The 22,912-nt window shown below is 43.4% G+C and overlaps 1 protein-coding gene across 4 annotated transcripts in view; it reads right to left on the bottom strand.

Annotated features, from left to right (window-relative positions):
* Positions 1-13,093: 13,093 nt before the first annotated feature.
* LOC102945380 (cryptochrome-1) overlaps positions 13,094-22,912 on the bottom strand; it is a 37,683-nt gene continuing 27,864 nt past the window's right edge. For all 4 annotated transcript variants that reach the window (XM_043533665.1, XM_043533663.1, XM_043533664.1 and 1 more), the window contains 2 exons: positions 22,062-22,172; positions 13,094-16,128 (listed from right to left, as the gene is read on the bottom strand). In XM_043533665.1, the coding sequence (XP_043389600.1) occupies positions 16,031-16,128; positions 22,062-22,172 (209 nt within the window). In that variant the 3' untranslated portion in view covers positions 13,094-16,030. The remainder of the gene's footprint in view (positions 16,129-22,061; positions 22,173-22,912) is intronic.

Genomic DNA, 22,912 nt, shown 5'->3' on the forward strand with positions numbered 1-22,912 from the left:
ATCACCCCAGCTGACCCCCAGTCACACCCAACTGACCCCCCAATTACCCCTCATGGACTCCCCACTTCCCAATAATCCCTAACTGACCACCTAATTCAGGATTATGAATAAAGACAAAAGATTGCTATGGTATATTTTGGGACGCAAGGAAACAGATGGAGTCCTTCACCTGGGAGGCAAACGACAGCATTCTTGTCTCATGAAAAGAGGGTCACAGCCAACCTGGCTGTAAAGTGATGCAAGAATTTCTGGTGAGCAATACTTGGTTAGACTTAAGAGTATCTTGTTAATTAAGTCTTAGGCTTTAACATGAATGTTATGATTTTATTTTATATGTAATCATTTGTTTCCAATACTTCTACTTGCTACTGCTTGAATCTCTATGCTTTGTTAAATAAACTTATACTGATTTCACTATAAACATACCTCAGTGCTGTGTGGTAAGCACAGCAGTGATCTGAGGTGGAACTGGTAAGCTGGGATGTACTGTTTCTTTGGAAGCAGCAAATCTGTGACTACCAAAGAGAAGCTCAAAGGACTCAAGGGTTGGGGTGCACCAATCTGTAACCTGTAGGCTGATGTCAGGGCCTGTGAGGCCTAAAAGGGAGTACTTAGATGCCATGGCTGGTGGGGTTGGGAAGCTGATCCACAGCAGACACAGATGAGGCTTTCTCATGCTAAGGTAGCGAGGTGCCTCACAACCCAGGGAAGCATCACCCCTTCACCCCTCACTGGGCCCCACATTCCCCAGTCAACCCTCACTGACCCTCCCCACTAGCCCCTTCACCTCCCACTGTCCCTGCTACTTCACAGTTATCCCCACAATTGCCACCCAATGATTTCCTTCACTGATCCTTCCACACCCACGCTGTAAAATGTAATTGTAAATGGTGAATCATCATTGGGTGGATATATTTCTAGTGTGATTCCACAGCGATCAGTTCTTGGCCCTACACTTTTGTCAATGACTTTGAAGAAAATATAAAATCATCACTGATAAAGTTTGCACAGGACAAAGTTTGGGAGAGGTAAATAATGATACAGAGTGATTTGGATCACTTGGTAACCTGGGTACAAGCAAATATCCTGTGTCTCAATATGTAAAGTTATACACCTAGGAACAAAGAATGTAGGCCATACTTACAGGGTGTGGAACTCTATCCTGGGAAGCAGTGACTCAGAAAAAGACTTGAGCATCATGACAGATAATTGGTTACACATGAGCTTCCAAAAGCTGTGGCCAAAAGGGCTAATGCAATCCTTGGATGTATAAACAGGAATCTTGAGTAGGGGTAGAAAGGTTATATTATCACCTTGCACCCCCACAGGCTCATTTGCTGGGTCAAGGCTTAGCAGAATAAACTATTTCAGAATAGTTCCTCACGGGAGCACTCTGATTCCGGAATAGCGATAGCACTTTAAATCCACACCCACCATATTCCAGAATAACTTCCTTATGTAGACAAGCCCTGACAATCTGGCCCTTAGTGAGTACAATTTTGTTTTCAGGTTTGAGGCCACTTAAGGCTCGATTTTGCATTACATATGCCTGACCAATGGCAAAATGCTTTAGCAAACATTATCCCAGATCAGAGGGGTAGCCGTGTTAGTTTGGATCTGTAAAAGAGGCAAAGAGTCTTGCCGCTTTTACATTATCCCAGATGTATTTGTTTATAAAAGCTTTTGCAGAAGAGCTAGTTTTGTGGCAAGGTGATGAATAAACTTGGAGCAGTATCATGCAACCTCAGAAGGTGCATGACTGCTGCTTATCATCTAGGACAATTGCATCAAGAGTGGCTTTCAGTGAAATAGGTTGTGTTGTAATGTCCCCTAAGCAGTTGACAGGTTATTCCGTATACAAATATGGCATCCCTTGAAAATGTTGCGTTATTCTTTGTAACACAGAAGTTAAGCACATCTAGGGTGACCAGATGTCCCATTTTATAGGGACAGTCCCGTTTTTGGGGGCTTTTTCTTATATAGGCGCCTATAACCCCCCACCCCCGTCCCGTTTTTTCACAGTTGCTATCTGGTCACCCTAAGCACATCCAAAGAGTACATGCACATATCTGAATAATCCTTCAATCACTACAAATTCTAAGTGATTTCAACATTCTTCTACCGAAGGTATCTGCTGACATGCAGTCCAATGTAGTAAATACTAGAATTAGACAGAACATTTAAAATGAAATAAAAAATGCTGATAACAATAAAAATAATATAAAAAAGAAAAAAAATGGAAAACATTTTCATGACATTTCTCCTTGACTATTAACCAGCTCTTGTAAACACAGGATGGGTAAAATTGGAAAGGAATGATGGTCCAGTGGCTAGGTTACTATTTAGTACTTTGGAGACTTAGGTTCCTGTCTCTGCTCCACTACTGATTCCCTATAAGACCTTGGGCAAGTCACTTAAGCCCAGAAATTCAAAGATATTTAGATGCTTAATGCCCATTGATTTCAATGGGAGTTAGGCTCCTAAATTTTGGGTTCTGGGCCTGGCTCCCACATCTATAAAATTGCCCTGCCTCACAGGGGTGTGTGAAGATAAATACATGAATGATTTTGAGATGCTCAGATACTATGGTGATGGTGGCCAGATAATTACCTTGGTCCATAACAAAAAAAAATTTCATTTATTTTGGTCACTAGCCATTTCATAGAATATCAGGGTTGGAAGGGACCTCAGGAGGTCATCTAGTCCGACCCCCTGCTCAAAGCAGGACCAATCCCCAACTAAATCATCCCAGCCAGGACTTTGTCAAGCCTGACCTTAAAAACCTCAAAGGAAGGAGATTCCACCACCTCCCTAGGTAATGCATTCCAGTGCTTCACCACCCTCCTAATGAAAAAGTTTTTCCAAATATCCAACCTAAACCTCACACACTGCAACTTGAGACTATTATTTGTATTTGTCCTCATGAACTTTGAACTTTTATGAATGGATTTACCGTCTCTAATGAACCAATTGATCCAGTTATGGCACGGATTCTGTATTTCCATATGTTAGGACTCTCTTAGTGGAACTTTTTTAGTTTGTGTTAGAAGGAGGTTGTAGTTAAAAAAAAAAATAAAAAAAACCAGTATCTCAAATCTCCTTGCATAATCCAGAAAACTCACAAAAACTTCTTGGAACGCATTCACCATAGGTGCTCAGATAGCATAGTGATGAGATAAACATAGATAGATTTAAAGGCTCTGTCTACATTGGCGTACATACTGGGGTACTTACCCATGTTTATGTGCCCACATGTACCCCATTCTCATGCTGAGTGTTCACATATGCTGTGCTTGACATGGGTACAAGCTGTACACCCACATATACCCATATACACACTTCCACTTTTGGGTATGTATGTTTGGCGTTAGCATTTCAGGAGTGGTACTCCAGCATTCTGTGAATTACAGGAGACACTCTAGGCACCTCCTTGCAGTGTGTTATTGGTACTGTCCGCTACTTTCACACATTTGTCAGTGGGTGTTTCTGCTGACCCCTATCTCCTGCTAAACTTGGTGGAAGACATAGCAAGTGACTGAATATGTGTTTCTGCTCCTGATCTTTCTTGCAGGACAAATGTGCATGCACTGCATACACAACTGGGGAGCGTCTTGGGGGAATGAACTTGGACCTTCCTTACAAATCAAAGATGGGTAACTGTGATGGTGACTGATCCACTGGCATCCCATGACACAGAGATGATGTCCCTTTGCTTAGGATGATGACCCGTTGCTGCAGAACTTCAGAAGGAGGAAACAGACATTCCTGGAGCTCCATGAGGAGCTGGCCCCAACACTACAGTGGCAGAACACTCAGTTCTGTAGACCCATATTGGAGCAAAAGAGGGTGGCGATTGCCCTCTGGAAGCTGGCAATGCTGGACAGCTATTGGTCAGTCACAAACCACTTGATTGTAGGGAACTCCACTTTCGGGCTCATGGTGATGCAGGTTTGCAAAGCTATCGACACTCTCATCTACCCATAATGTAGATGGGTGCCATCACCAAAGTTCCAGAAATTAGAGCTGGGTTCCAGAGAATGGGGTTTCCAAACTACATGGGGGCCATCACTAGCACTCACATCCCCATATTTTGCCCACCGAAAGGAGTGAGTGAATATGTCCGTCGAAAAGATTACTATTCACTCGTTCTTCGAGACTTAATGAATCATAAAGGCAGGTTCATGAATGCTGAGGTTTGGATACACAGGAAAGGTTCGTGATGGAAGGGTGCTGAGGAGATTGAGACTATATTTACAAGGGGAAGAAGGGACTTTATTCCCCAAACAACATGGTTTTGTATGGTGTTTCTGTGCCCACGGTTACTCTGGGAGATCCCACATACCTGCTATGGCTAATGAAACCCTACCCAGACATCAATGGCCCTGAAAAACGTGAAATCAACTTCAAACTACAGTTTCAGGATGGTAGTGGTGTGTGCCTTTGGATGGCTGAAGGCTTGTTGGTGATGCATGCACATTTGCATGCCAATATGGATAATTCCATCCACATTATTGTGGCATGCTGTGTGCTTCATAATGTTTGTGAGACTAAAGGTGGCTACTTAAGGACAGAGTTGTCACAGGACAGGGCTGGCTTGCAAAGCCTTTACTGGCAGCCTGATCCGGTATACTTTCGTACTGGTGCTGGATCACAGCAGACCAGGGAAATCCTAGATGTAATTTGTGCCTACATCTTGGAACAGCAAGGAGGCAGGGGGTGACCTCAGCCTGGTCCCAAACAAAGCACCACATCCTTTCCATCATCATCATCATCATCATCACTCCCATAACTGCATTGACGATTGTGTATCAGTGCTTGAGTCTCCACAAAGTCCATTCCTGTCCACTCTTTCATGTTGTCAATCCATCTCCTCTTCCATCTACCTCTTCTTCTCTTCCCCTGTACTGTCCCTTACAGGATGATCTTCGATAGGCCAGATGATCTTGTTTCATGGCTATACCACTTCAGCTTGTGCTTCTTCACAGTCGTCAGGAGGTCTTCATATGACCCAGTGCATTGGGTGATGATGTTATGGACCTCTTCAATAGTGATGCAGTCAAAGTAGGAGATGCCCAGGATTTTATGGAAGTATCTCATCTCCACTACCTGTATTTTCCATTCATTTCTGCCGTAAGGGTCCATGTCTCGTACGCATACAGAAAAATGGAGATGACCAGTGCATGCAGCAGTTTCAGTTTGGATTCCAGGGAGATGTTCTTGTTCCTCCAAATTTGCCACTGTTGCTGTTGTCTGCACAGTTCTTGCCCGAATTTCTGCCTTGGATCCTTCATCAGTGACGATTGCCCTCAAATACTTGAACTGTTTCATGGTCTCCAGCTTTTGATCACTTACAGTGATATGTGAGCTGATCCCATCACGTTTGTTTGTCATCAGCTTGGTTTTCTCTGCACTGGTTTTCCATACCGTATTTTGCGGAGGTTTCATCCGATCATTTCACAAGGTTGGCAAGTTCATCTTCGCTACCTGCCAGGCCGTCAATGTCATCAGGAAACCGAAGATTTGAGACTGTTCGCCCCCACCCCCACCCCCCAGTGCTGACTGTGCATATGTGATCTTTTAGGGCATCAGTCATTATGCGCTCCAAGTAGATGTTGAACACTGTGGGCAAAAGAAGGCAACCTTGCTGGATTCCAACAGTGGTACGAAACCACTGTCCTGTTGTGCCATTGCCTTGCCATACAGTTGTTTAATGGTAAGAATAAGCCTTCAACCAACATTGTACTTCTTCATGGTTGCCCAGAGAGCTTCGTGCCATACTCTGTCAAATGCCTTCTTGAAGTCAACAACGACATGGTAGATGTCCTGCTGGTGTTGGAAGTACTTCTCACATAGAACACGAAGATTGAAAATCTGTTCTGTTGTAGGTTTCAGAGTAACAGCCGTGTTAGTCTGTATTCGCAAAAAGAAAAGGAGTACTTGTGGCACCTTAGAGACTAACCAATTTATCTGAGCATTAGTCTCTAAGGTGCCACAAGTACTCCTTTTCTTTTTGTTCTGTTGTACTTCTTCCAGCATGAAAGCCAGCCTGTTCTTCAGTGATGATATTCTCTGCTTGTGGTTTCAATCTGTTCAATATGACTTTCAACATCACTTTGCTGGGATAGCTAATTAAGTTTATGGTCCGGTAATTCTGACAGAATTGCAGGTTGCCTTTCTTTGGCAGAGTGATGATTAGTGACTGTGTCCACGTGGAGGGCCACTCATTGGTCTGCCAGATGTTGTTGCAGATCTTGGTGAGTACATCTATTACTTTATCCACCCTTTTCTTTTTCTTCCCCAGTTAATAAAGTTATCTGTTATTTCCATGCACATTGCACTTTCCACATGTCTCCAGTTTACTATGTTCTATTCACATATATCTGGACAGGAGGAGGGAGTTGGGGTAAGTTGGGAGGGACAAAAAGGACCTTCATTTTTCTACTCAGGGGAGTTATGTGACTTAAGGTACTGACTGGTGGGGCCTAAAGCTGGAGGGGGGGACACGACAAAACAATTTACCCTTTCATCACAGCCAGAATGAAGGGTCTACACATAAGTAAACAAAAATAACATTTACTGAAACTAGTGAATGTAGAAATGGGGGGAGGGATAGTTCAGTGGTTTGAGCACTGGCCTGCTAAACCTAGGGTTGTGAGTTCAATCCTTGAGGGGGCCATTTAGGGATCTGGGGTAAAAATTGGGGATTGGTCCTGCTTTGAGCAGGGGATTGGACTAGATGACCTCCTGAGGTCTCTTCCAACCCTGATATTCTATGAACTCTGAACATATTTTTAAAAGCAACTGTGCAAGAAAGCAAAACAGATTAGACTCCCTAACAACATTCAAACTATAATGACTATGACCTTGTTTTTCTTGGCCTTGAATTCCCTTTCCCCCAGACAAGGGGGGAACGGCTGAAGAAAACAGTCCAGGGGAGACAAACAGGGGCATCTCCTGCATGGGGTTTAGGGGCGGGACACATGATAGCCTTCAGGCACAGTCTCTGTCAAGCTCATTCTTCCCCTCCTACATGGTAACAGAGCTTCCCCTAGGAGGGGCTTTGGGTGCCAGTGCAGGGTGCTGTGCCTGGAGTCCTGCATCTCCCGTCTTGTCACTGGGGGTGGGGTTTGAATCCTCCATCTCAGCAGCACCCTGGGCTGTAGATCATAGAATCATAGAATCTCAGGGTTGGAAGGGACCTCAGGAGGTCATCTAGTCCAACCCCCTGCTCAAAGCAGGACCAATCCCCAACTAAATCATCCCAGCCAGGGCTTTGTCAAGCCTGACCTTAAAAACCTCAAAGGATGGAGATTCCACCACCTCCCTAGGGAACCCATTCCAGTGCTTCACCACCCTCCTAGTGAAAAAGCTTTTCCTAATATCCAACCTAAACCTCTCCCACTGCAACTTGAGACCATTACTCCTTGTTCTGTCATCAGAACAGAAGTTGGAGGAGGAGTAGATGGCAGATGAGGAGAAGGTGCCAGTTCCCAGACATTGGCAGTGGCTATTGTGGCAGGCAGGACTGAATCTTTTCCACCACCACTTGTACCTGGGAGTGCAACAGGACATGCTTCCGGTCCCTTTGGGCAAGCTCCTGTTCCCTTTACCAAGTGTCCTGCTCCAGTAACCAGATCATTATTGATTCCTGCCTCTGGCAAAAATGTTCCTCCCACTCAGCAGCCCATTCCTCCCTTCCTCTCATAAAGTCAAATTGATTCTGGCTCCTTCTGTTAGTGCCAATGAGCAGGTCCTCAAGCGTCCTCCCTCTTCTCCTGCTGTCCTCGGCTGCTGCTCCTGGCTCCCAGGCAGGATGGGTTCACCCCTCTCAGCCAAAAGGTCCTGCCAAGCCAATCACAAGAGCAGCATTATATTTTTCCTTTCCCTTCAAAGCGGGTAAAAAAATCCTCTTACGTAACATAATTTTGCTGTTGAAGGCCACAATACAGACACTTTTCAGCATTTCAGGAATGCAATTGTTTCACTACCCTTATTTCTCAGATAACTTTTGCAGTCCCTCAGAAAGGAGTACCTGCTTAAAATTTTAGGTAGCATGAAATAATAGTTATAAAACAATGTAATGTCTTTAAGTGTGTGACTGGGTGGGTGGGCTGGGGGGTGCATTTATTTTAGGGGCAATGTTAATGGTTCCCACTGTCTTTCTTTAAGTCTGGCCATCAACTAGACAGAGAATATAGCAGTTCTGAAAGTACCTGACTGGAAAAGGGAGGTGGCTTCCGAGTCCTGTGGTGGGGATCCAACAATCTATGCCAGAGAGATGTTGGTGTTGCTGCTCACCCCGAGAATGGAGAGGTTTTGGTGAGCTATGAGAACATGGACCCAGAACGTTTGTACTACCATTGGAACTTAAGAACCAGCTAGAGTTTCTGGTGTGCCCCAAATTTGTGGACATATACCTACAGGACTGGGAGGCAATCCAATCAGAAATAAATTATATACTAAGATAGAAGATTGTGCCTGCATGGAGAGGGAGAAGTAAACCACTGCAAATGCTTACCCTTCCCAAGCCAGCCCACACAGTGTCAGGAAATCCAGCCCCTTCATCTAGTGAAGTGCGGAGAAAGGAACAGGGAAAGAAAGAATCACAAAGCAACTGTACTTTTCCCCCATGAACTTTCCAATCAAGACTGCAAGCCACACACCTTCCCACTGCAAGGGACACCCCCCACACATAAATATCTTGTGATGCCGGCTACAATAGTGCCACACGAATGCCTGTTCTCACTTTCTGGTGACATCGTAAACAAGAAGCGGGCAGCATTATCTCCTGCAAATGTAAACAAACTTGTTTTCAAGCAATTGGCTGAACAAGTAGGACTGAGTGGACTTGTAGGCTCTTAAGTTTAATATTATTTTATTTTTGAATGCAGTTTTTTTTTTGTACATAATTCTACATTTGTAAGTTCAACTTTCATGATAAAGAGATTGCACTACAGTATTTGTATTAGGTGAATTGAAAAATACTATTTCTTTTGTTTTTACAGTGCAAATATTTGTAATAAAAATAATATAAAGAGAGCACTGTACACTTTGTATTGTATTGTAATTGAAATCAATATATTTGAAAATGTAGAAAACATCCAAAAATATTTAAATAAATGGTAATCTATTGTTTAAAGGGGCGATTAATTGGAGGGTGATTAATTGTGCAATTAATAATGATTTTTTTAATCGTGCGATTAATTGCAATTAATTTTAATTGCTTGATAGCCCTAGAACTTTTTACGTGCACTGTTTTAACTTATATGTATCCTGTTATAATGTAATAGCAAACATATATATTGCATATAGTCCTGCAACTAAATAACCCATCAAATGAAAAAGAAGCTTTGTGGAATGGAAATGAAAAACTTTAACTGAAAAGTGCTAATTTCAAAGCAAGTGGCCACTGTGTGTTATGACCGGTGGTCAAAGACCCTAAGTGCATTTCTCACTCATCACCATCAAAGGAAAAGTCCACGTGGGTAGTGACCCTGTCAGCTTGTTTTCTGTGACAATAAACAATAAGAATGGATTCAAGGAAAGATCTTTCATCTCTGGACTCTTACAGGGAAGTTTACCAGATGCAAACTGGAGATCCCCAGCGACAATCTGGGTACCCTGAAAAGGCTTTTGGGAAACTGGCAGTTTATTACATCATTGCCACCATTTGGAATTACAAATGGTGACTTACCTATGCATATATTTTATCTGCTTTAACTTCTCAGTAATTCTCATTTCCTTTTCTTAGCTAATAAACCTTTAGTTAGTTTACTATAGAATCGGCTGCCAGCATTGTCTTTGATGTAAAGATTGAGTACCAATGGATCTGGGGTAAGTGACTGGTCCCTTGGGACTGGTGTAGTGTGAGTTTTGGTTTAAGTACCTTTTATCACAAAGTCCAGTTTGTCTGGGTGGCAAGATAGACTGGAGAGTCTAAGGGGACTGTCTGTGACTTGATAGTAAGACTGGTATAAGATCCAGGAGTTTACATTTGTCACTGGCTAGGTGAAATCTAATTATAGAACACACCACCAGTTTGGGGTATCTGCCTGTTTTCTGACAGTCTGCCCGGAGGCAGGCACTTCACAGTTGTGAGCCACTCCAGACAGTGTGACAGGGGCAACTTTCCCAAGCCTGACTCCCTTTGTTCTTTAATGGATATATTCTAATCCAGCACGCATAGAAATTCAAGGAAAGGCCAAAGTGAGTAGAGGAAGATGGACATCTCTGCCCCTCGGTGCAATCTAAATGGGGGTGGGGATGGGGGGGTGGGTGGTTAGCCTCATTAATAACCAAAGCTGCTTGATGTGATTTATACATGACTGTCTGTCAATACAGAAGGGTTTCTTGAAAATCTGTTTTTTAAAATGAGCCAAAACAAATATTGCCACTCTACCCGGTCAAAGGCCTTCTTTGCATCCAGAGATAACAGTAAATAAGGTTTGTATTCTAATTGGGTTGAAAGTACTAGATTTACTACACACTGAACATTATCTACTCCATGATGTCCAACTATAAGCTCCACTCAAACTCTGTGGATAAGTCTTCTCCATGACAATATAGACTGCAGACAATCTACTGGAGTGCTGAAATTGTGTCTAACTAAATTCTTTAGTAGTGCTACAGCTGATTATGCAACTTCTAACAGTGACACTTTGTATTATACATGCCAGAACCCTATTTTCAATGACTTAGAACTATTTTTTCCCCAAAATTCTGCATTTTGAACTCTAGCGGCAAACAATATGAAGTTTGAAGTTTTAAAGTGTAGCCAAATTTGAGTTAACTCCATGCAAACAAACCCACGAAAGACCAAACTCAGGCCTTATCTAACAGATTACAATGTCAATGGAAAGATTTAGGGCCTGCTTCAATGGTGATGAAACAGTGGTTATCTGCTTGGTTTACTAACAGCTGAATGAATTTTCATGTAACTTTAAAAAAATCTTTTTGCTGACACCAAGTATAGAAATTTCCAAGCCTAAAGAAATATTTCTGAGTGAGTGAGAAGAGATGTTTGTAACTGGGCAAAAGTTGCAACTTCATCTGTAGGATTGACAACCACAAAATCTATTACACAGTGAAAAAACTGAAAAAGAGTGGTGGTTCTGTAATCCAAATTAGAATTTGCAGTCCTTTGTTTCCTTCTAGCGGCTGGTCCACATGAGACATTTATAAGTCTGCTAATGTGTCCAGCTAATGGATTACATATAAAATTTTCAAAATGGCTAAGTGACTAGGCTCCTAAGTCCTATTTTCAAAAGTGACTTAGGTACTTAGGAGGGTAAGTTTTATTGAAAGTCTCTGGGGCTTAGACTCCTAACTCACTCAGTTATTTTTGAAAATTTTATGCTTCATGCTTTAGCTCAAGCTGTGAAGTTTCTACCATTGAAGGTTTTGGGTCTGAACCTTATTATCAATCCAAGCAGGGTTAGTGTGATGAAGTGGGACTGTTCTTAATGTTTCCTCTGAATAATGTGAGGGTGCCTCAGTTTCCCCTATGCAGTTCTTAAGTATCTAGGTGGTGGGGTAAGAGTGTATGATCATTGCAGAGCCCTAGAGGGCAGGTGTGTGCAGGGGTCTGGACACAGAGAATGGCCAATACCCTGTTTCCTGGCAACTGATGGCCTGGCCCTTCCCCCCTGCGAGGTGAGAGCTAAAGGGTTGGAGAACAAAGGAATCAGGTGATCTCCTGGCCCGGGAAAGGGACAAAGCCTAGAGGAGGAGGGGCTGGAGGGAGTTTCAGTTTGGGGCTGGCTGGAGACATGGAGTGAAGGGCAGATGTGGTCTGGCTCACTGCCCCCCAAAATGGACCCAGCTGAGGGATCCGGTTCTCTGCACCTACAAGCTCTGTTGTAGACCATGTTCCTGTCATCTAATAAACCTCTGTTTTACTGGCTGGCTGAGAGTCACGTCTGACTGCGAAGTTGGGGTGCAGGACCCTCTGGCATTCCCAGGAGCCCCGCCTGAGCGGACTCGCTGTGGGAAGCGCACGGAGGGGCAGAGGATGCTGAATGCTCCGAGGTCAGACCCACGAAGGTGGAAGCTGTGTGAGCTTTGTGTCCTGAAGACAGGCTGCTCACAGAAAGGAGACTTCCCCAGAGTCCTGACTGGCTTCATGGGGAGCAGTTCCAGAGCATCGCCCAGGGACTCCGTGACAGTTAGTTACAAAAATGTTGCCCTATGCAGGGCTTCAACTCCAGTAGACCCCATATGCTCAGGATGAGCTTCACCAGATGGAGGAAGCATGTAACTCACCCTAGGAAAGAAACTGCCTTTGTCTCCCTCCAGGGGCTGGTCCACAAATACAGGTTTATGAATCTGCTACTGTTTAACAGCTAGTGAATTTATTCTGTTAGCTCAAGCAGTGATGCTTATGCTTTTAGCAGTGAAGGGCCCAGGTTCAAACCTGTGGTCAGCCTAAAGGGAGTCAGTACAATCTCTTATTAACATTCCTGGGTCACCCTTTATTACATGATGTCGTTTAGAATTTAAGAGTGAGATCTTCACTCTTGCTCTGGCCAATTTACACCACGTAAAAGGAGCAGAGCAGAGTAAAAGGGCCCTAAAAGCTTGGATACAGTTCGGGAAGGAACTGCAGAAGACAATAAGTAAGACGGCAAGTGTCCAATATAGGCAACTTTGGCCCCAATGTAAACACAGACCTTCGCAAAGATAAGCTGCATAGAAAAAAAATAGCAGGGGCTATAATAAATGTTATTCAGCCTGAAAGCACAAGGTTGGCTTTCTTTGTGTATAAAACAAACATAACATCAGACAATATGGTGAATTATTTTGTATTTAAGGCACTCATCACTTTGGTAGCTGAGTGCGCTTTGCATAGCTTAAATCCAGTCACTACCATTGCCAATATGAACAGTCAAACATCACACTCAAGAGAACAGAGAAAGGCTGATCAGTTGGCTATGTGCTCAGGATATCATAACTCTCAATAAGTGGGAAGCCTGCACAGCGGGATGTGTGGCCAAGTTTACATTTAATTATTGTTGGCCTTTTCCTGAGCAGTAGCAGATTTCAGGGTCTTTTAGGTCAGGTTCCCCCGGAAAAGAAATTGGTGATATGGATTTTGTTTATTTACAACCTGTTCCCAAGTCCTGTTCCCTTGAACAAGTGGTCACAAACTCTACAAGGGTAACTGCCTCCTGCAGAAACTTCAGCTAAAACACCACTGCTTTGTGACCAGGAAGCACATGTCTCGGGTCTCCATTTCTTTTGGAATCTTTGTGCTCAATACATTGTTCCTTGCTCCTGCTTCAGCTTCTGGGCTTTACCTGGGAACCTCCATGTCTAAACCTGCTCACCTAGCACTACATAGCCTCAAAAGGTGAGTGTGGGCATCAACCCTCCTTCTGTGCAACTGCTTTACAATACAAAGGAACTTCAGAAAGTGTTAAACTGCCCACAAGAGAGTGTTTTAACCCACACAATCCCCTTACTAGCTGCTCGGGTACAATGACTAGATGGTTAATTTTAACGCTTTCTTTGGAGAGTTTCATCCTGGGTGCCTATACAGACGCCCCCTGACTTATGCAATCGTTCCGTTCCGGAAAGCCTTGCGTAAGTTGGAAACATATACCCATACGTTACGCAAAAATTTCCACAACTCAAAAATCCTATTTCTGGTTTAGGGAACTTTTTCCGTAAGTGCGTATTTGCTTAAGTCGGGTCTTGCGTAACCCAGGGAGCATCTGTACGTCAATGATTTAATGTGTATGAGATCAGCACCTGTTGGCATAACAATACATTGTCTGGTGGTAATGAATTTCAGAGGTATTGAACTGCTACTAAAGGTCCTACCTCTGGCCATCCCAAGTGTCACCTTTAAGACAGTTAGTTACAGTGCTCTTGATAAACATAGGTCAGAGAGGGAAAGGTGCTCTTTTAGATAGTGAGATTTTAGGTCCAGACCATATGGGGCTTGTGAGTAATGACTGACACCTTGTGTAGTGGGGTGACTACCCCACTCCTGCCCTGATGGGGTTAAAGCAGCCCAGGAGAGGGCTGTGAATGGGAAAAGCAGGCTGATTGGGAAAGCAGCTCTGTGGCCAGCTTAATCAGCGTCCACCTGGCCCTTATAAGAGGGCTGTGGGCCAAAGGTGAAGACAGACACTCTCTCTAGCTTCCTAGAGAGAGAAGGACCTGGCTGCCTGGGAAGCTAAGAAGGGTACCTAGGGTGGAGCAGTGCTGGGGAAAGGCAGAGGGAGCTGGGGAGCTCCAGCCTAGCAAAGCCCCAGGCTGAAGGCCTAGTGAAAGGCCTATGAAAGGGTCCTGGGGCTGCAGAGGGGCAGCCCAGAGATAGGCAGAGGCAGCTGGTCCAACCCCCCTTGCCGATGATGAGTGGTTCATAGACTGCAGTCTGCCCCAGGGAGTGGGGGCTAGATGGTGACTGGCAGTGGCCACTGAGGCAAGGTGGGGGTAGAGGGTTGGGGGATCCCCTGGGTGGGAAGACTCGGATTGTGGGTTACTGCTGGGGTGGAACCCGGATGAGGAGGGCACCGGGGTCCTGGAGGGACACGGGGGCCAGCGGCAGGCAAGACACTGGCTGCAGAGGGCACTCCTGGCCGGAAGGGCTGATTCCCAGGACGACCAACAGGAGGCGCTGCACCAGTGAGTCGTCGCCCCACGACACCTTGACTATGATGAGGCAAGATCCACATCCAAGCCCCCATTTCCACCTGCAGTTGGCAAAGGTTTTCTGGACACTAATGCAGTTTGTACGGCTAGGAGCAGTGAGGAGTCTAAACCCCAAGACTGTGGGTGTTGACCACATCTGAGCAGATGGAGCAGTAACAAATTGCACCAGTGCTTCCTCTCAAAAATACTTTCCCTTGCTAATGAGCAGCACCTCCATCTTCTCCCACATAAGCTTTAGAGAACTGGCTTTCATCCAGGTCCCCTGGCAACTACTGTGTCTGATGAAGAACCATAGAGCTGAATACCATCCGCATGCCATCTCTTCTCCCAGCAGCTTCATGTAGACTTTGTACAGCACAGGTGACAGGACTGATCCCCTTCAGGCCTGTGTAGCTATGGGATTTTATTCATTCCTGCCAGGTCCTGCAGATGTGCCAGCAACGTCTTGTCATGAGCATTGTCAAAGGCCACTGGATGATCCAGCATTATCACCAGAAATGTCTGACCTCTCTCCATGGCCCACTGATTGTCATGGTTCATGCCATTTCCATACAAGGTTCATGGGCTCTTTGGGGTGAAGGAACTTGGAGATGCCAGATTGCCGCTGGAGTTGCCCTTCCCACCAGTCCCTCAAGGAGCTGTCCCAGAGACACAGGAGGACACCGCGCATGATGGTGGATTGTTCTGTGGACTCCACTTTGCGTAAGTCAGAAAATTCAACAACAACAACAAAAATCTATTTAAAACAAAAAACTACCAACCTCCTCCCCAAATAAAACCCCCAACAAGACAATGGGCTACTCTATTTCTCTTCGAAATGTCACAAACGTAATATTTCAATTTAAAGTGACTTTTTGCTTGCATTCAGTTTAAAAAAAATCACTATCCCATATTTTTGCAGGAACTTACTGTGACGGCACATAGTGCTGCTATACGAAACTGGGTGGCAGCCCCCGTTTCACAAGGTATTTAGCACATGTCTCACTTTAAGTGCACGGGTAGTCGTATTGAAACCAATGGGACTGCATGCGTGCTTAACATTTCCACTTGCACATTAGTACACATTGCTGAATCAAGCACTGTGAGCCGACAGGTAGGGTTGGCACACGCAACCAAGTGCAGTTTTAGGGCTGGTCTACACAGAGCAGTAATGTAAACGCTGGGGTGGGAGTGGGATTTTTAAAGTGCACTGCATTACGCATTAGTTGGTCCGTGTAGAACGTGCCGGTGCACACTAAATGTTCCGAACTGTGCTTCAATGTAGTACAAGCCATTCATCCAGTACAATCACTAACTATTTACATGATTCCCCCAACAAAAGTCTGGATCTTCTCTTTGCCATTCTGCAGATCTTGGTAAGTCCTTACAGAATCTATGTCTGTTCTGTATTCCGGGCACGTTTTCCTTTCTTTGGATTTTCTTCAGAGAGTTCATGCTTTAGCCCCATTTCCATTGGATCATCCATGTCATCTAGGGAGGGGGAGAAAAAGGAAAAGCATAAAACCACTGCACAAAAGCAGCTTTGTGGGTAGAGCACTGGACTGGGACTCAAGAGACCTGGGTTTTATTTCCAGCTCTGCCACTGACTTGCAGGGGGACCTTGGGCAAGTCACTTCCCCACACCGCCGCAAATTTCAAGTGGCTAAAGCAGGACATAGCACCACTCAGGTTTGGCCCGTCTGCCCCTCTGTAGATGGAGACAGAGGGACAGCTGGACCAAACGTGAGTGGCGCTGCAACCCTATGTGCCAGGTCACAATGCCACTTAATTTGGGGTCCTAAGGCAAACTGTCATTCCCGCCGGCAGCCTTGAATTGGGGAAATGTTCACTTCAGCTGGGATGGAGAATTTTGGGGGTCAAAGCAGGAAAGACCTGGGACTGTTGGAAGGTCTGCTTCCCCTGCTCTGTGCCTCAGTTTCCCCATCTGTAAAATGGGGATAATGATACTGTTCTCCTTTGCAAAGTGCTTTGAAATTTACTTAAAGTGCTATATAAGAGCTAGGTGTTATTATTAATCCTATGGCTCTATCAGATGTGACGTTCAGTGATGATTGCTCGTCGGTGAAATCACAGAGCTCAGGTACAAACGTCTTTGCAGGCAATATGAATGATCTGGAAGCCAGGAACTCTGCAGTTTCACTGCTGGCTCTGACACTGACAAGCCATTTCTATCTGTGTAATAGGGATAATAATACTTGCCTACATCACAGGGTTGGTGGGGGGATTAACTGGTGAATGTATAATTCTGACTGTGAGGAGCTTACAGCTAATATGCATTCATCTTGGCATGGTAATGCGCAGGAATGGGAATGATTTGTTCCGTCTGAACATACAAATCAATAAGTAGATGCTTAGTCTCTAAGGTGCCACAAGTACTCCTTTTCTTTTTTAGAAATATCAATCACTGTATATTTGATTATGGAATATCTACACTGATCACTGGAGGACACTTAGATCTAATGATACTGTTGTAGCTGTATTTCTGGGTGGGATTCCCCTTGTGCAGAGGGGCCAGCACAAGACCTGGTCCCATCACTTAAATTGTATTTCAAGGGCTTACGTGGGCCTTGAGTGGTGCCTTGGGTGGCACAGTGGATAATAAAACTTTCTGTGAGTTCAGGCTAATCCAGACTAGTTGGGTTTTCATCCATATTCTCCAGAGAAGCAGCAGAATCAAGGAAGCTGTAATTTCAGGCTGTCATTCATAGCCCTTTCTCTCCCTACTTTGTCAGCAATGGAATCAAAGAGACACCTCCTTTCCTTGTATTTTATAACTCTGCCACCCTTAGTTGGAATGAATACTATTCACTGCCACTGAGCTTAACGGGACAAGTCTTCTGAGTAAGTACTACTTAACATGACCAAGGAATGTGGAATTTGGCCCAGGTGAAATAATATGAAAGAAGCCACCTATTTCACACCACTGTATTTAGCCAATGACTTCTAGAGGGTTTTTTTGTTTGTGTGTATGGCAGGAGGGATAGGGGAGAGAGAGGGCTTTTTAAAAGATCTTGTTTCACAGCCTATAAACCAGTTCTCTGTGAAATTTCTCAAATATATTCAGGTACCGACAGAACCTTTCAGATTTCCATTACCATGGGATACATACAATTACCAAAGAAAAAAGAATATGGAGAAACTTCTGTGTGGAATCATCTTCAGAAAAGATGACCCAGGAGAGATACCTTTGATCAAAAACTTTTATTTCCCTGTTCCAATTGTTCATTCACTAGCTATTTATACTTTATCAGCTGTCTTACAGCTTTACACATCTCCATACGATGTGCAGTCTCAGGTTTATTGTGTAAGATCTCCAACAACATTTGATTCCCTTTGATATACATTTGTTTCTAGAGTCATGATATTTTTTATCAGACCTTAAAAGAAATTGAGCAAATGTTGTTCTTTAAAGGTCCTGATCCTGCACCTGGATCTGCACAAGCAGACCCCCATGCCCATATACAGCTCAACTGAAAGGAGTACCCAGAGAAGTTTCCCAGATAATTTTTGTGGTTCAGATTTCTTTATCCAATATATCACATTTGGAGCACAAGCACCACGTTTACTTACATCAGGTGCATTTCTCAAAATATTTTAGGTCAGATCCTTAGCAGACGTCAATCAAGGGAGCTCCATTTCAAAGGAGCTATGCAGATTTACATCAGCTGAACATCTTTCACTGCGTCTCATTAGTTAAGTGTGGTATATGCTGATCTATGAACATAAATCCCGTAGTTACAGTATTAAGAAAAAAATTATTAGGAAGAAAAAATTGAGGCTTGAGTTGCAGGAAGGAATTAGACTAATTTGGTTGAAAACGTTCACCTATTTCTTGAATCTGAATGGTGTGGGGCACAAGGGGTTTCAGAAGATCTCTCAGACATGCCTATACAATGTCTGCTCCGACTCCTTGATTCGTTATATATGGAGTTAATCCATTTTAGCAAAGAAGAGAAAAGATTAATATATTTAGTGTTGTAAGACAGCAATTCCACTCGACTCTGTCAAAGGCTTTTCTGTAACCATCTTTTTCATAACTTTCTCAAAAGTTTTCTCTAGGCTAAAATCTTCATGTGTGGTTAGCTCAAAGGTGATTTACCACACTGGATCAGATCAATGCTATATACAGTCCTGTATCCCACCTGCTGTCATACTGGATCAATTCAATGGAACATCTAATCTAGTACAATGTCTGACAGGTTTCTGGGGGATGCCCAATATTTGTGGGGCACAGAGCTCAGCTCTGAGGGGGCACACTAGAAGGCAAATGGCAGATCTTCAGTCCTCCTCACTTGTTGAGGTTGCATAAACGGTTGCCAAGCCCCCTCTAGCCATTAGCTTGGAATAACCTACTCAGAGGCACTGATATACACAAAAAGCTGATCAGCTGAGTAAGAGGAGGCCATTTTTGAAGTGAATTTTCAGACCAGAGCCACAATTTAAGATACCTAAGATAAAACTGTTTTTCTGATGGCTCAGATGGAATATCTCTGAGCTAAGAGAAATTCTTTTACCTCTTGGCTTCAAATTGACAAATTCAGACTTCCTAATTTACCATTCAGCAAGATGGGACAAATTTCTACTTTGGTAAAATCTCACTTTGTATTAAGGGAAGAGTAGGCCTATGGCACAAATTATATGCCAAACATAAATTTAAACAAGGAAGTTTATAGATTTCCACAGAAATAGGAAATTAATTCCCTAGTAAACCTGGCATGGGAGGGAAAAGTTTAATCTACCTAGAATAAATATGATATTTTAATGATCTGAAACAAAAACACTGAACAGAGTTTTATAACTGTACAGTCTTCATGTTCAGCATCTTTCAATAAAGGCTCCTTAGTTTCACTGCAGCCCCTTGAAACACATGTCTTTAAAAGCAGTTGTACTTAGCAATTCTATTAGGTTTAACACTAACAACTAACAATAAGACCTTGACATCAATATGACACACACTCAGGAATAGGCACGGGTTCTAGAAAGAGCCCAGTAAGTTATGATTTCAAACAAACTCAGGCTGATATTTGACAGAAGCATTTCATTCTGACATCATCTAGCATTTTTCACAAGATTACAATAAATTTATGCAAGAAATGTAAAATGTGAGCCCTGTACCTTTTTCATTCTATATCCATGTCTATATCGATCTATATCATCCTAAATCCATGACCTTTGGGAAGGAATCTGCTCAGTCATACTCCAGATGTTTCAGTCCACAATTTTTTATGAACTCAAGGTCTCTTTAGAGTGTAATAAGCCAAGGAGTCTAACTAAATCCCATATTAAAAGTACACCATGCTCCTTTGTTCTTCCCAAAACAAAATGGGTGCTTAATATACCACCTCTGGAAATCTGGATGGTTCTGATTAACCCTTGTGAACACTCAGTTTCTGCGAGCTAACCATTTCGTTTTTACATTCCTCAGCAAACGTAACCCTTTCAATGCCTGTGCACATACAGAACTTTCTTCTGTTTCCATTCACTCCCACAAAGTTGTAATCCTTTCAATGACAGCATAAATGAACCCATTCCCCCCATCCCCCCATTTCTTTGGGCACAATTTTTTTGTGCATTTGTGTGACTGTGTATATGTGCAATGGATAGAGAAGAAATGAGAACTCCGCATTCCTCATTGTTAAAAGACATTTTATACAGAGGTGATCATTTGGTCCACTGGTGACCAGATTTGTAGATCAGTATTTACAGTAGGTAACTGGTGGTATGTAATCTATATTGGCTGTACAGATGAAGTATACTGGCTGGTGAGATTGTAGTTCGGTGTAAGGGGCATATGGGTGGATACATACAGGATTATTTTATGTGTATCACCTGTGTGACAGATATAGCAATTTCCTATAATATCTTTGGGAGATCTTACTATATTAAGTTTATGTATCAGTGTGGGCTAGGGATTGTATGTGATTCCATGGGGGATGGTATGCACAGCCTGGACAGGAATTCAGAACAGTGGGAGGTGATTAGGAAAATTCACTCAGGTTGTAAAACCTCTAGAGAGGTACCACCTGATCAAGAAGCTGCACATACTGGTTCAAACTGGATTTTCTAGAGACCAGCAGACAAAGAAAGGACTTTTGGATAAATAGCCTGAGTTTAAACTGACTCAGGGGCTGTTTTCTGACCTAGCAAATGGACAGGACCATCTTTTCCAAAGGAGGCCCCAGTTCTTCTGTGGAAGGGTTGGAAGGACTGGACCTACTCATGAAGGTTCTTGTTCTGAGCCAAGATGGTTACTAACTTGTGACTGCAGAAAACCCCTTGCTGGGGTTTGAAGGACTGATCACCTGCCAGAGCCCTTGTTGGCGTGATCTCTGGTAAGCTTGTTAGCATGGGTGTGGGTTCTTTTTTGTTTTTAATATGTTTTCTCTATAATGCTTTAGCAGAAAGAGCTGTGCTGTAAGTTAACTGTGGATAATTACACTGTTTACAGTCTCTGAGGAGAGAAGTAAAGCAGGCCTGCTTAGGCAGTCTGACTTTGCTGGGGAATTCACAGTGTAGGCTGGGAGCTGTGCAGCCTGGAAATACCCAGGTCAGAAGGAGAGCGGTACGTGTCTCCGCCCAAGAGAGGTATTGGCTGGGGATCCAGAAGCCTAAGAGTGGGTGACCTGGCTGGACCACAGAGTGGGAATACAGGTGCGTTTGCCCTGAACTATGACAATCTATAATTCATTGTGTCCTTCTGAGCAGGTGTGGAAGGGCATTAAGTGCACCTTGCTGAATCGAGTACTGAAAGCACAAAGGTAGCTTTAGAGTACACGGCCAGGTGCAGATTTATAAACCCATTTGCAAATCTCTCTGAAATGTCTTACAAATCGAGAGATGAGGTAAAATCCATAATATTACTATATGCATATTATAATGTTCACATTATTAAAAACAACTGGTACACATCTGGCATTTCAAAGAAAGAGTAACTTATTATAATAATAATTATTAAAACTCTTTCTTTAGATGAGTTAACACCAGCTGGGATTGAACAATACCACTGTGGCTAAGAGCGCGTTTTATTATCAGTAGAGCCCTGCAAATCTGCATATATCTGCAGATATCTGCATCTGCGGATGTGGTTGTATTGTTTACCCTCTTTGCGGATTGTGCATCGGATGCAGATCCAAATTTTTGTATCTGCGCAGGGCTCTAACAGTGAGATAGGGTGCTGGTGCCGATATGGATATGTATAAAATGTGGAGTGCAGATCATGGTCTGATACAAGTTAATTATTGCAGCTGCAGATCCAGATCCACTTTTTTTAATCTGTGCAGAGCTCTAATGATCAGTTATCTGCACAATTCCAATCACACTGAAAGAGCACACTTTAATTCACAGCCACGGCTAGTACTTGTATTGCAATCACACTGAATGTGCAGTCTCTTAGCTTATCTTACCTCTTGTGAGCTGTGCTGTTCCATACTGTTCTTCTCTGACCTGTTTCATGAGCTGCAGATTACGGTCACTGGCTTCCTTGTGGTTTACCATAGGAAGTGGGTAATCTTGACCTGACAGAAAATATCGGCAGCCATTTCTACAAATGTGATTTATTTAAACACTATCTTTTCAAAAGGATTTGCATCAGAAATTAAAGTATTCAGGCCTTTTTATTTTTTACTTTTCAACTGAATACCAAATGGTAAGCCCGGGAAAGCTGGGAATTAAATACCCCCCTGTACCGAGGATGTATGCACCACTTCAGTCTGCGTTTTCTGCTAGTCTCTGCCCAAGGGTGAGATAATAAGATAACCAGAAATAAGAAGACCTCAGTGGGACCCAAGAGCTTCTGATGCCAAGTGGCAAGGGGGGTTACAGAAATATCCTGATTCTCAGTATGTACATTCTAGTTCACCAATGAATGTTGTGTGAGGTCTTAAATGAAAGCCGGGGTAAAGATGAGGATACTACATAAGGATACTCTATCAGGAGTCTCTCTCTCTCTCTCTCTCTCTCTATACATATACTGAAAATATGTTTTAGGCAGAGTTGACAAACAGGTTTTCTGTCAGACAAGGGATGTTTATTCACTGGTTTCTCTGTTGAAATGTACACGAAGTATTGTCTCACTCACAATGGGTCTCCCACTACTTGTTTAAGCTGAACGCAGATGAAGGATTGTAAGAATTTCAGAAAGGAACTAACAGGTCGAGAAACACAGCAGAGGATTATCTTGAGATACATATCAAAGCTGCACTGGACTATCTGGGAAACAAAAAAGACACCTCATTATCCTACACCTAGGAAGTAA

Source organism: Chelonia mydas, chromosome 21 (genome assembly GCF_015237465.2).
Source record: "Chelonia mydas isolate rCheMyd1 chromosome 21, rCheMyd1.pri.v2, whole genome shotgun sequence".
Classification (NCBI taxonomy): domain Eukaryota; kingdom Metazoa; phylum Chordata; order Testudines; family Cheloniidae; genus Chelonia; species Chelonia mydas.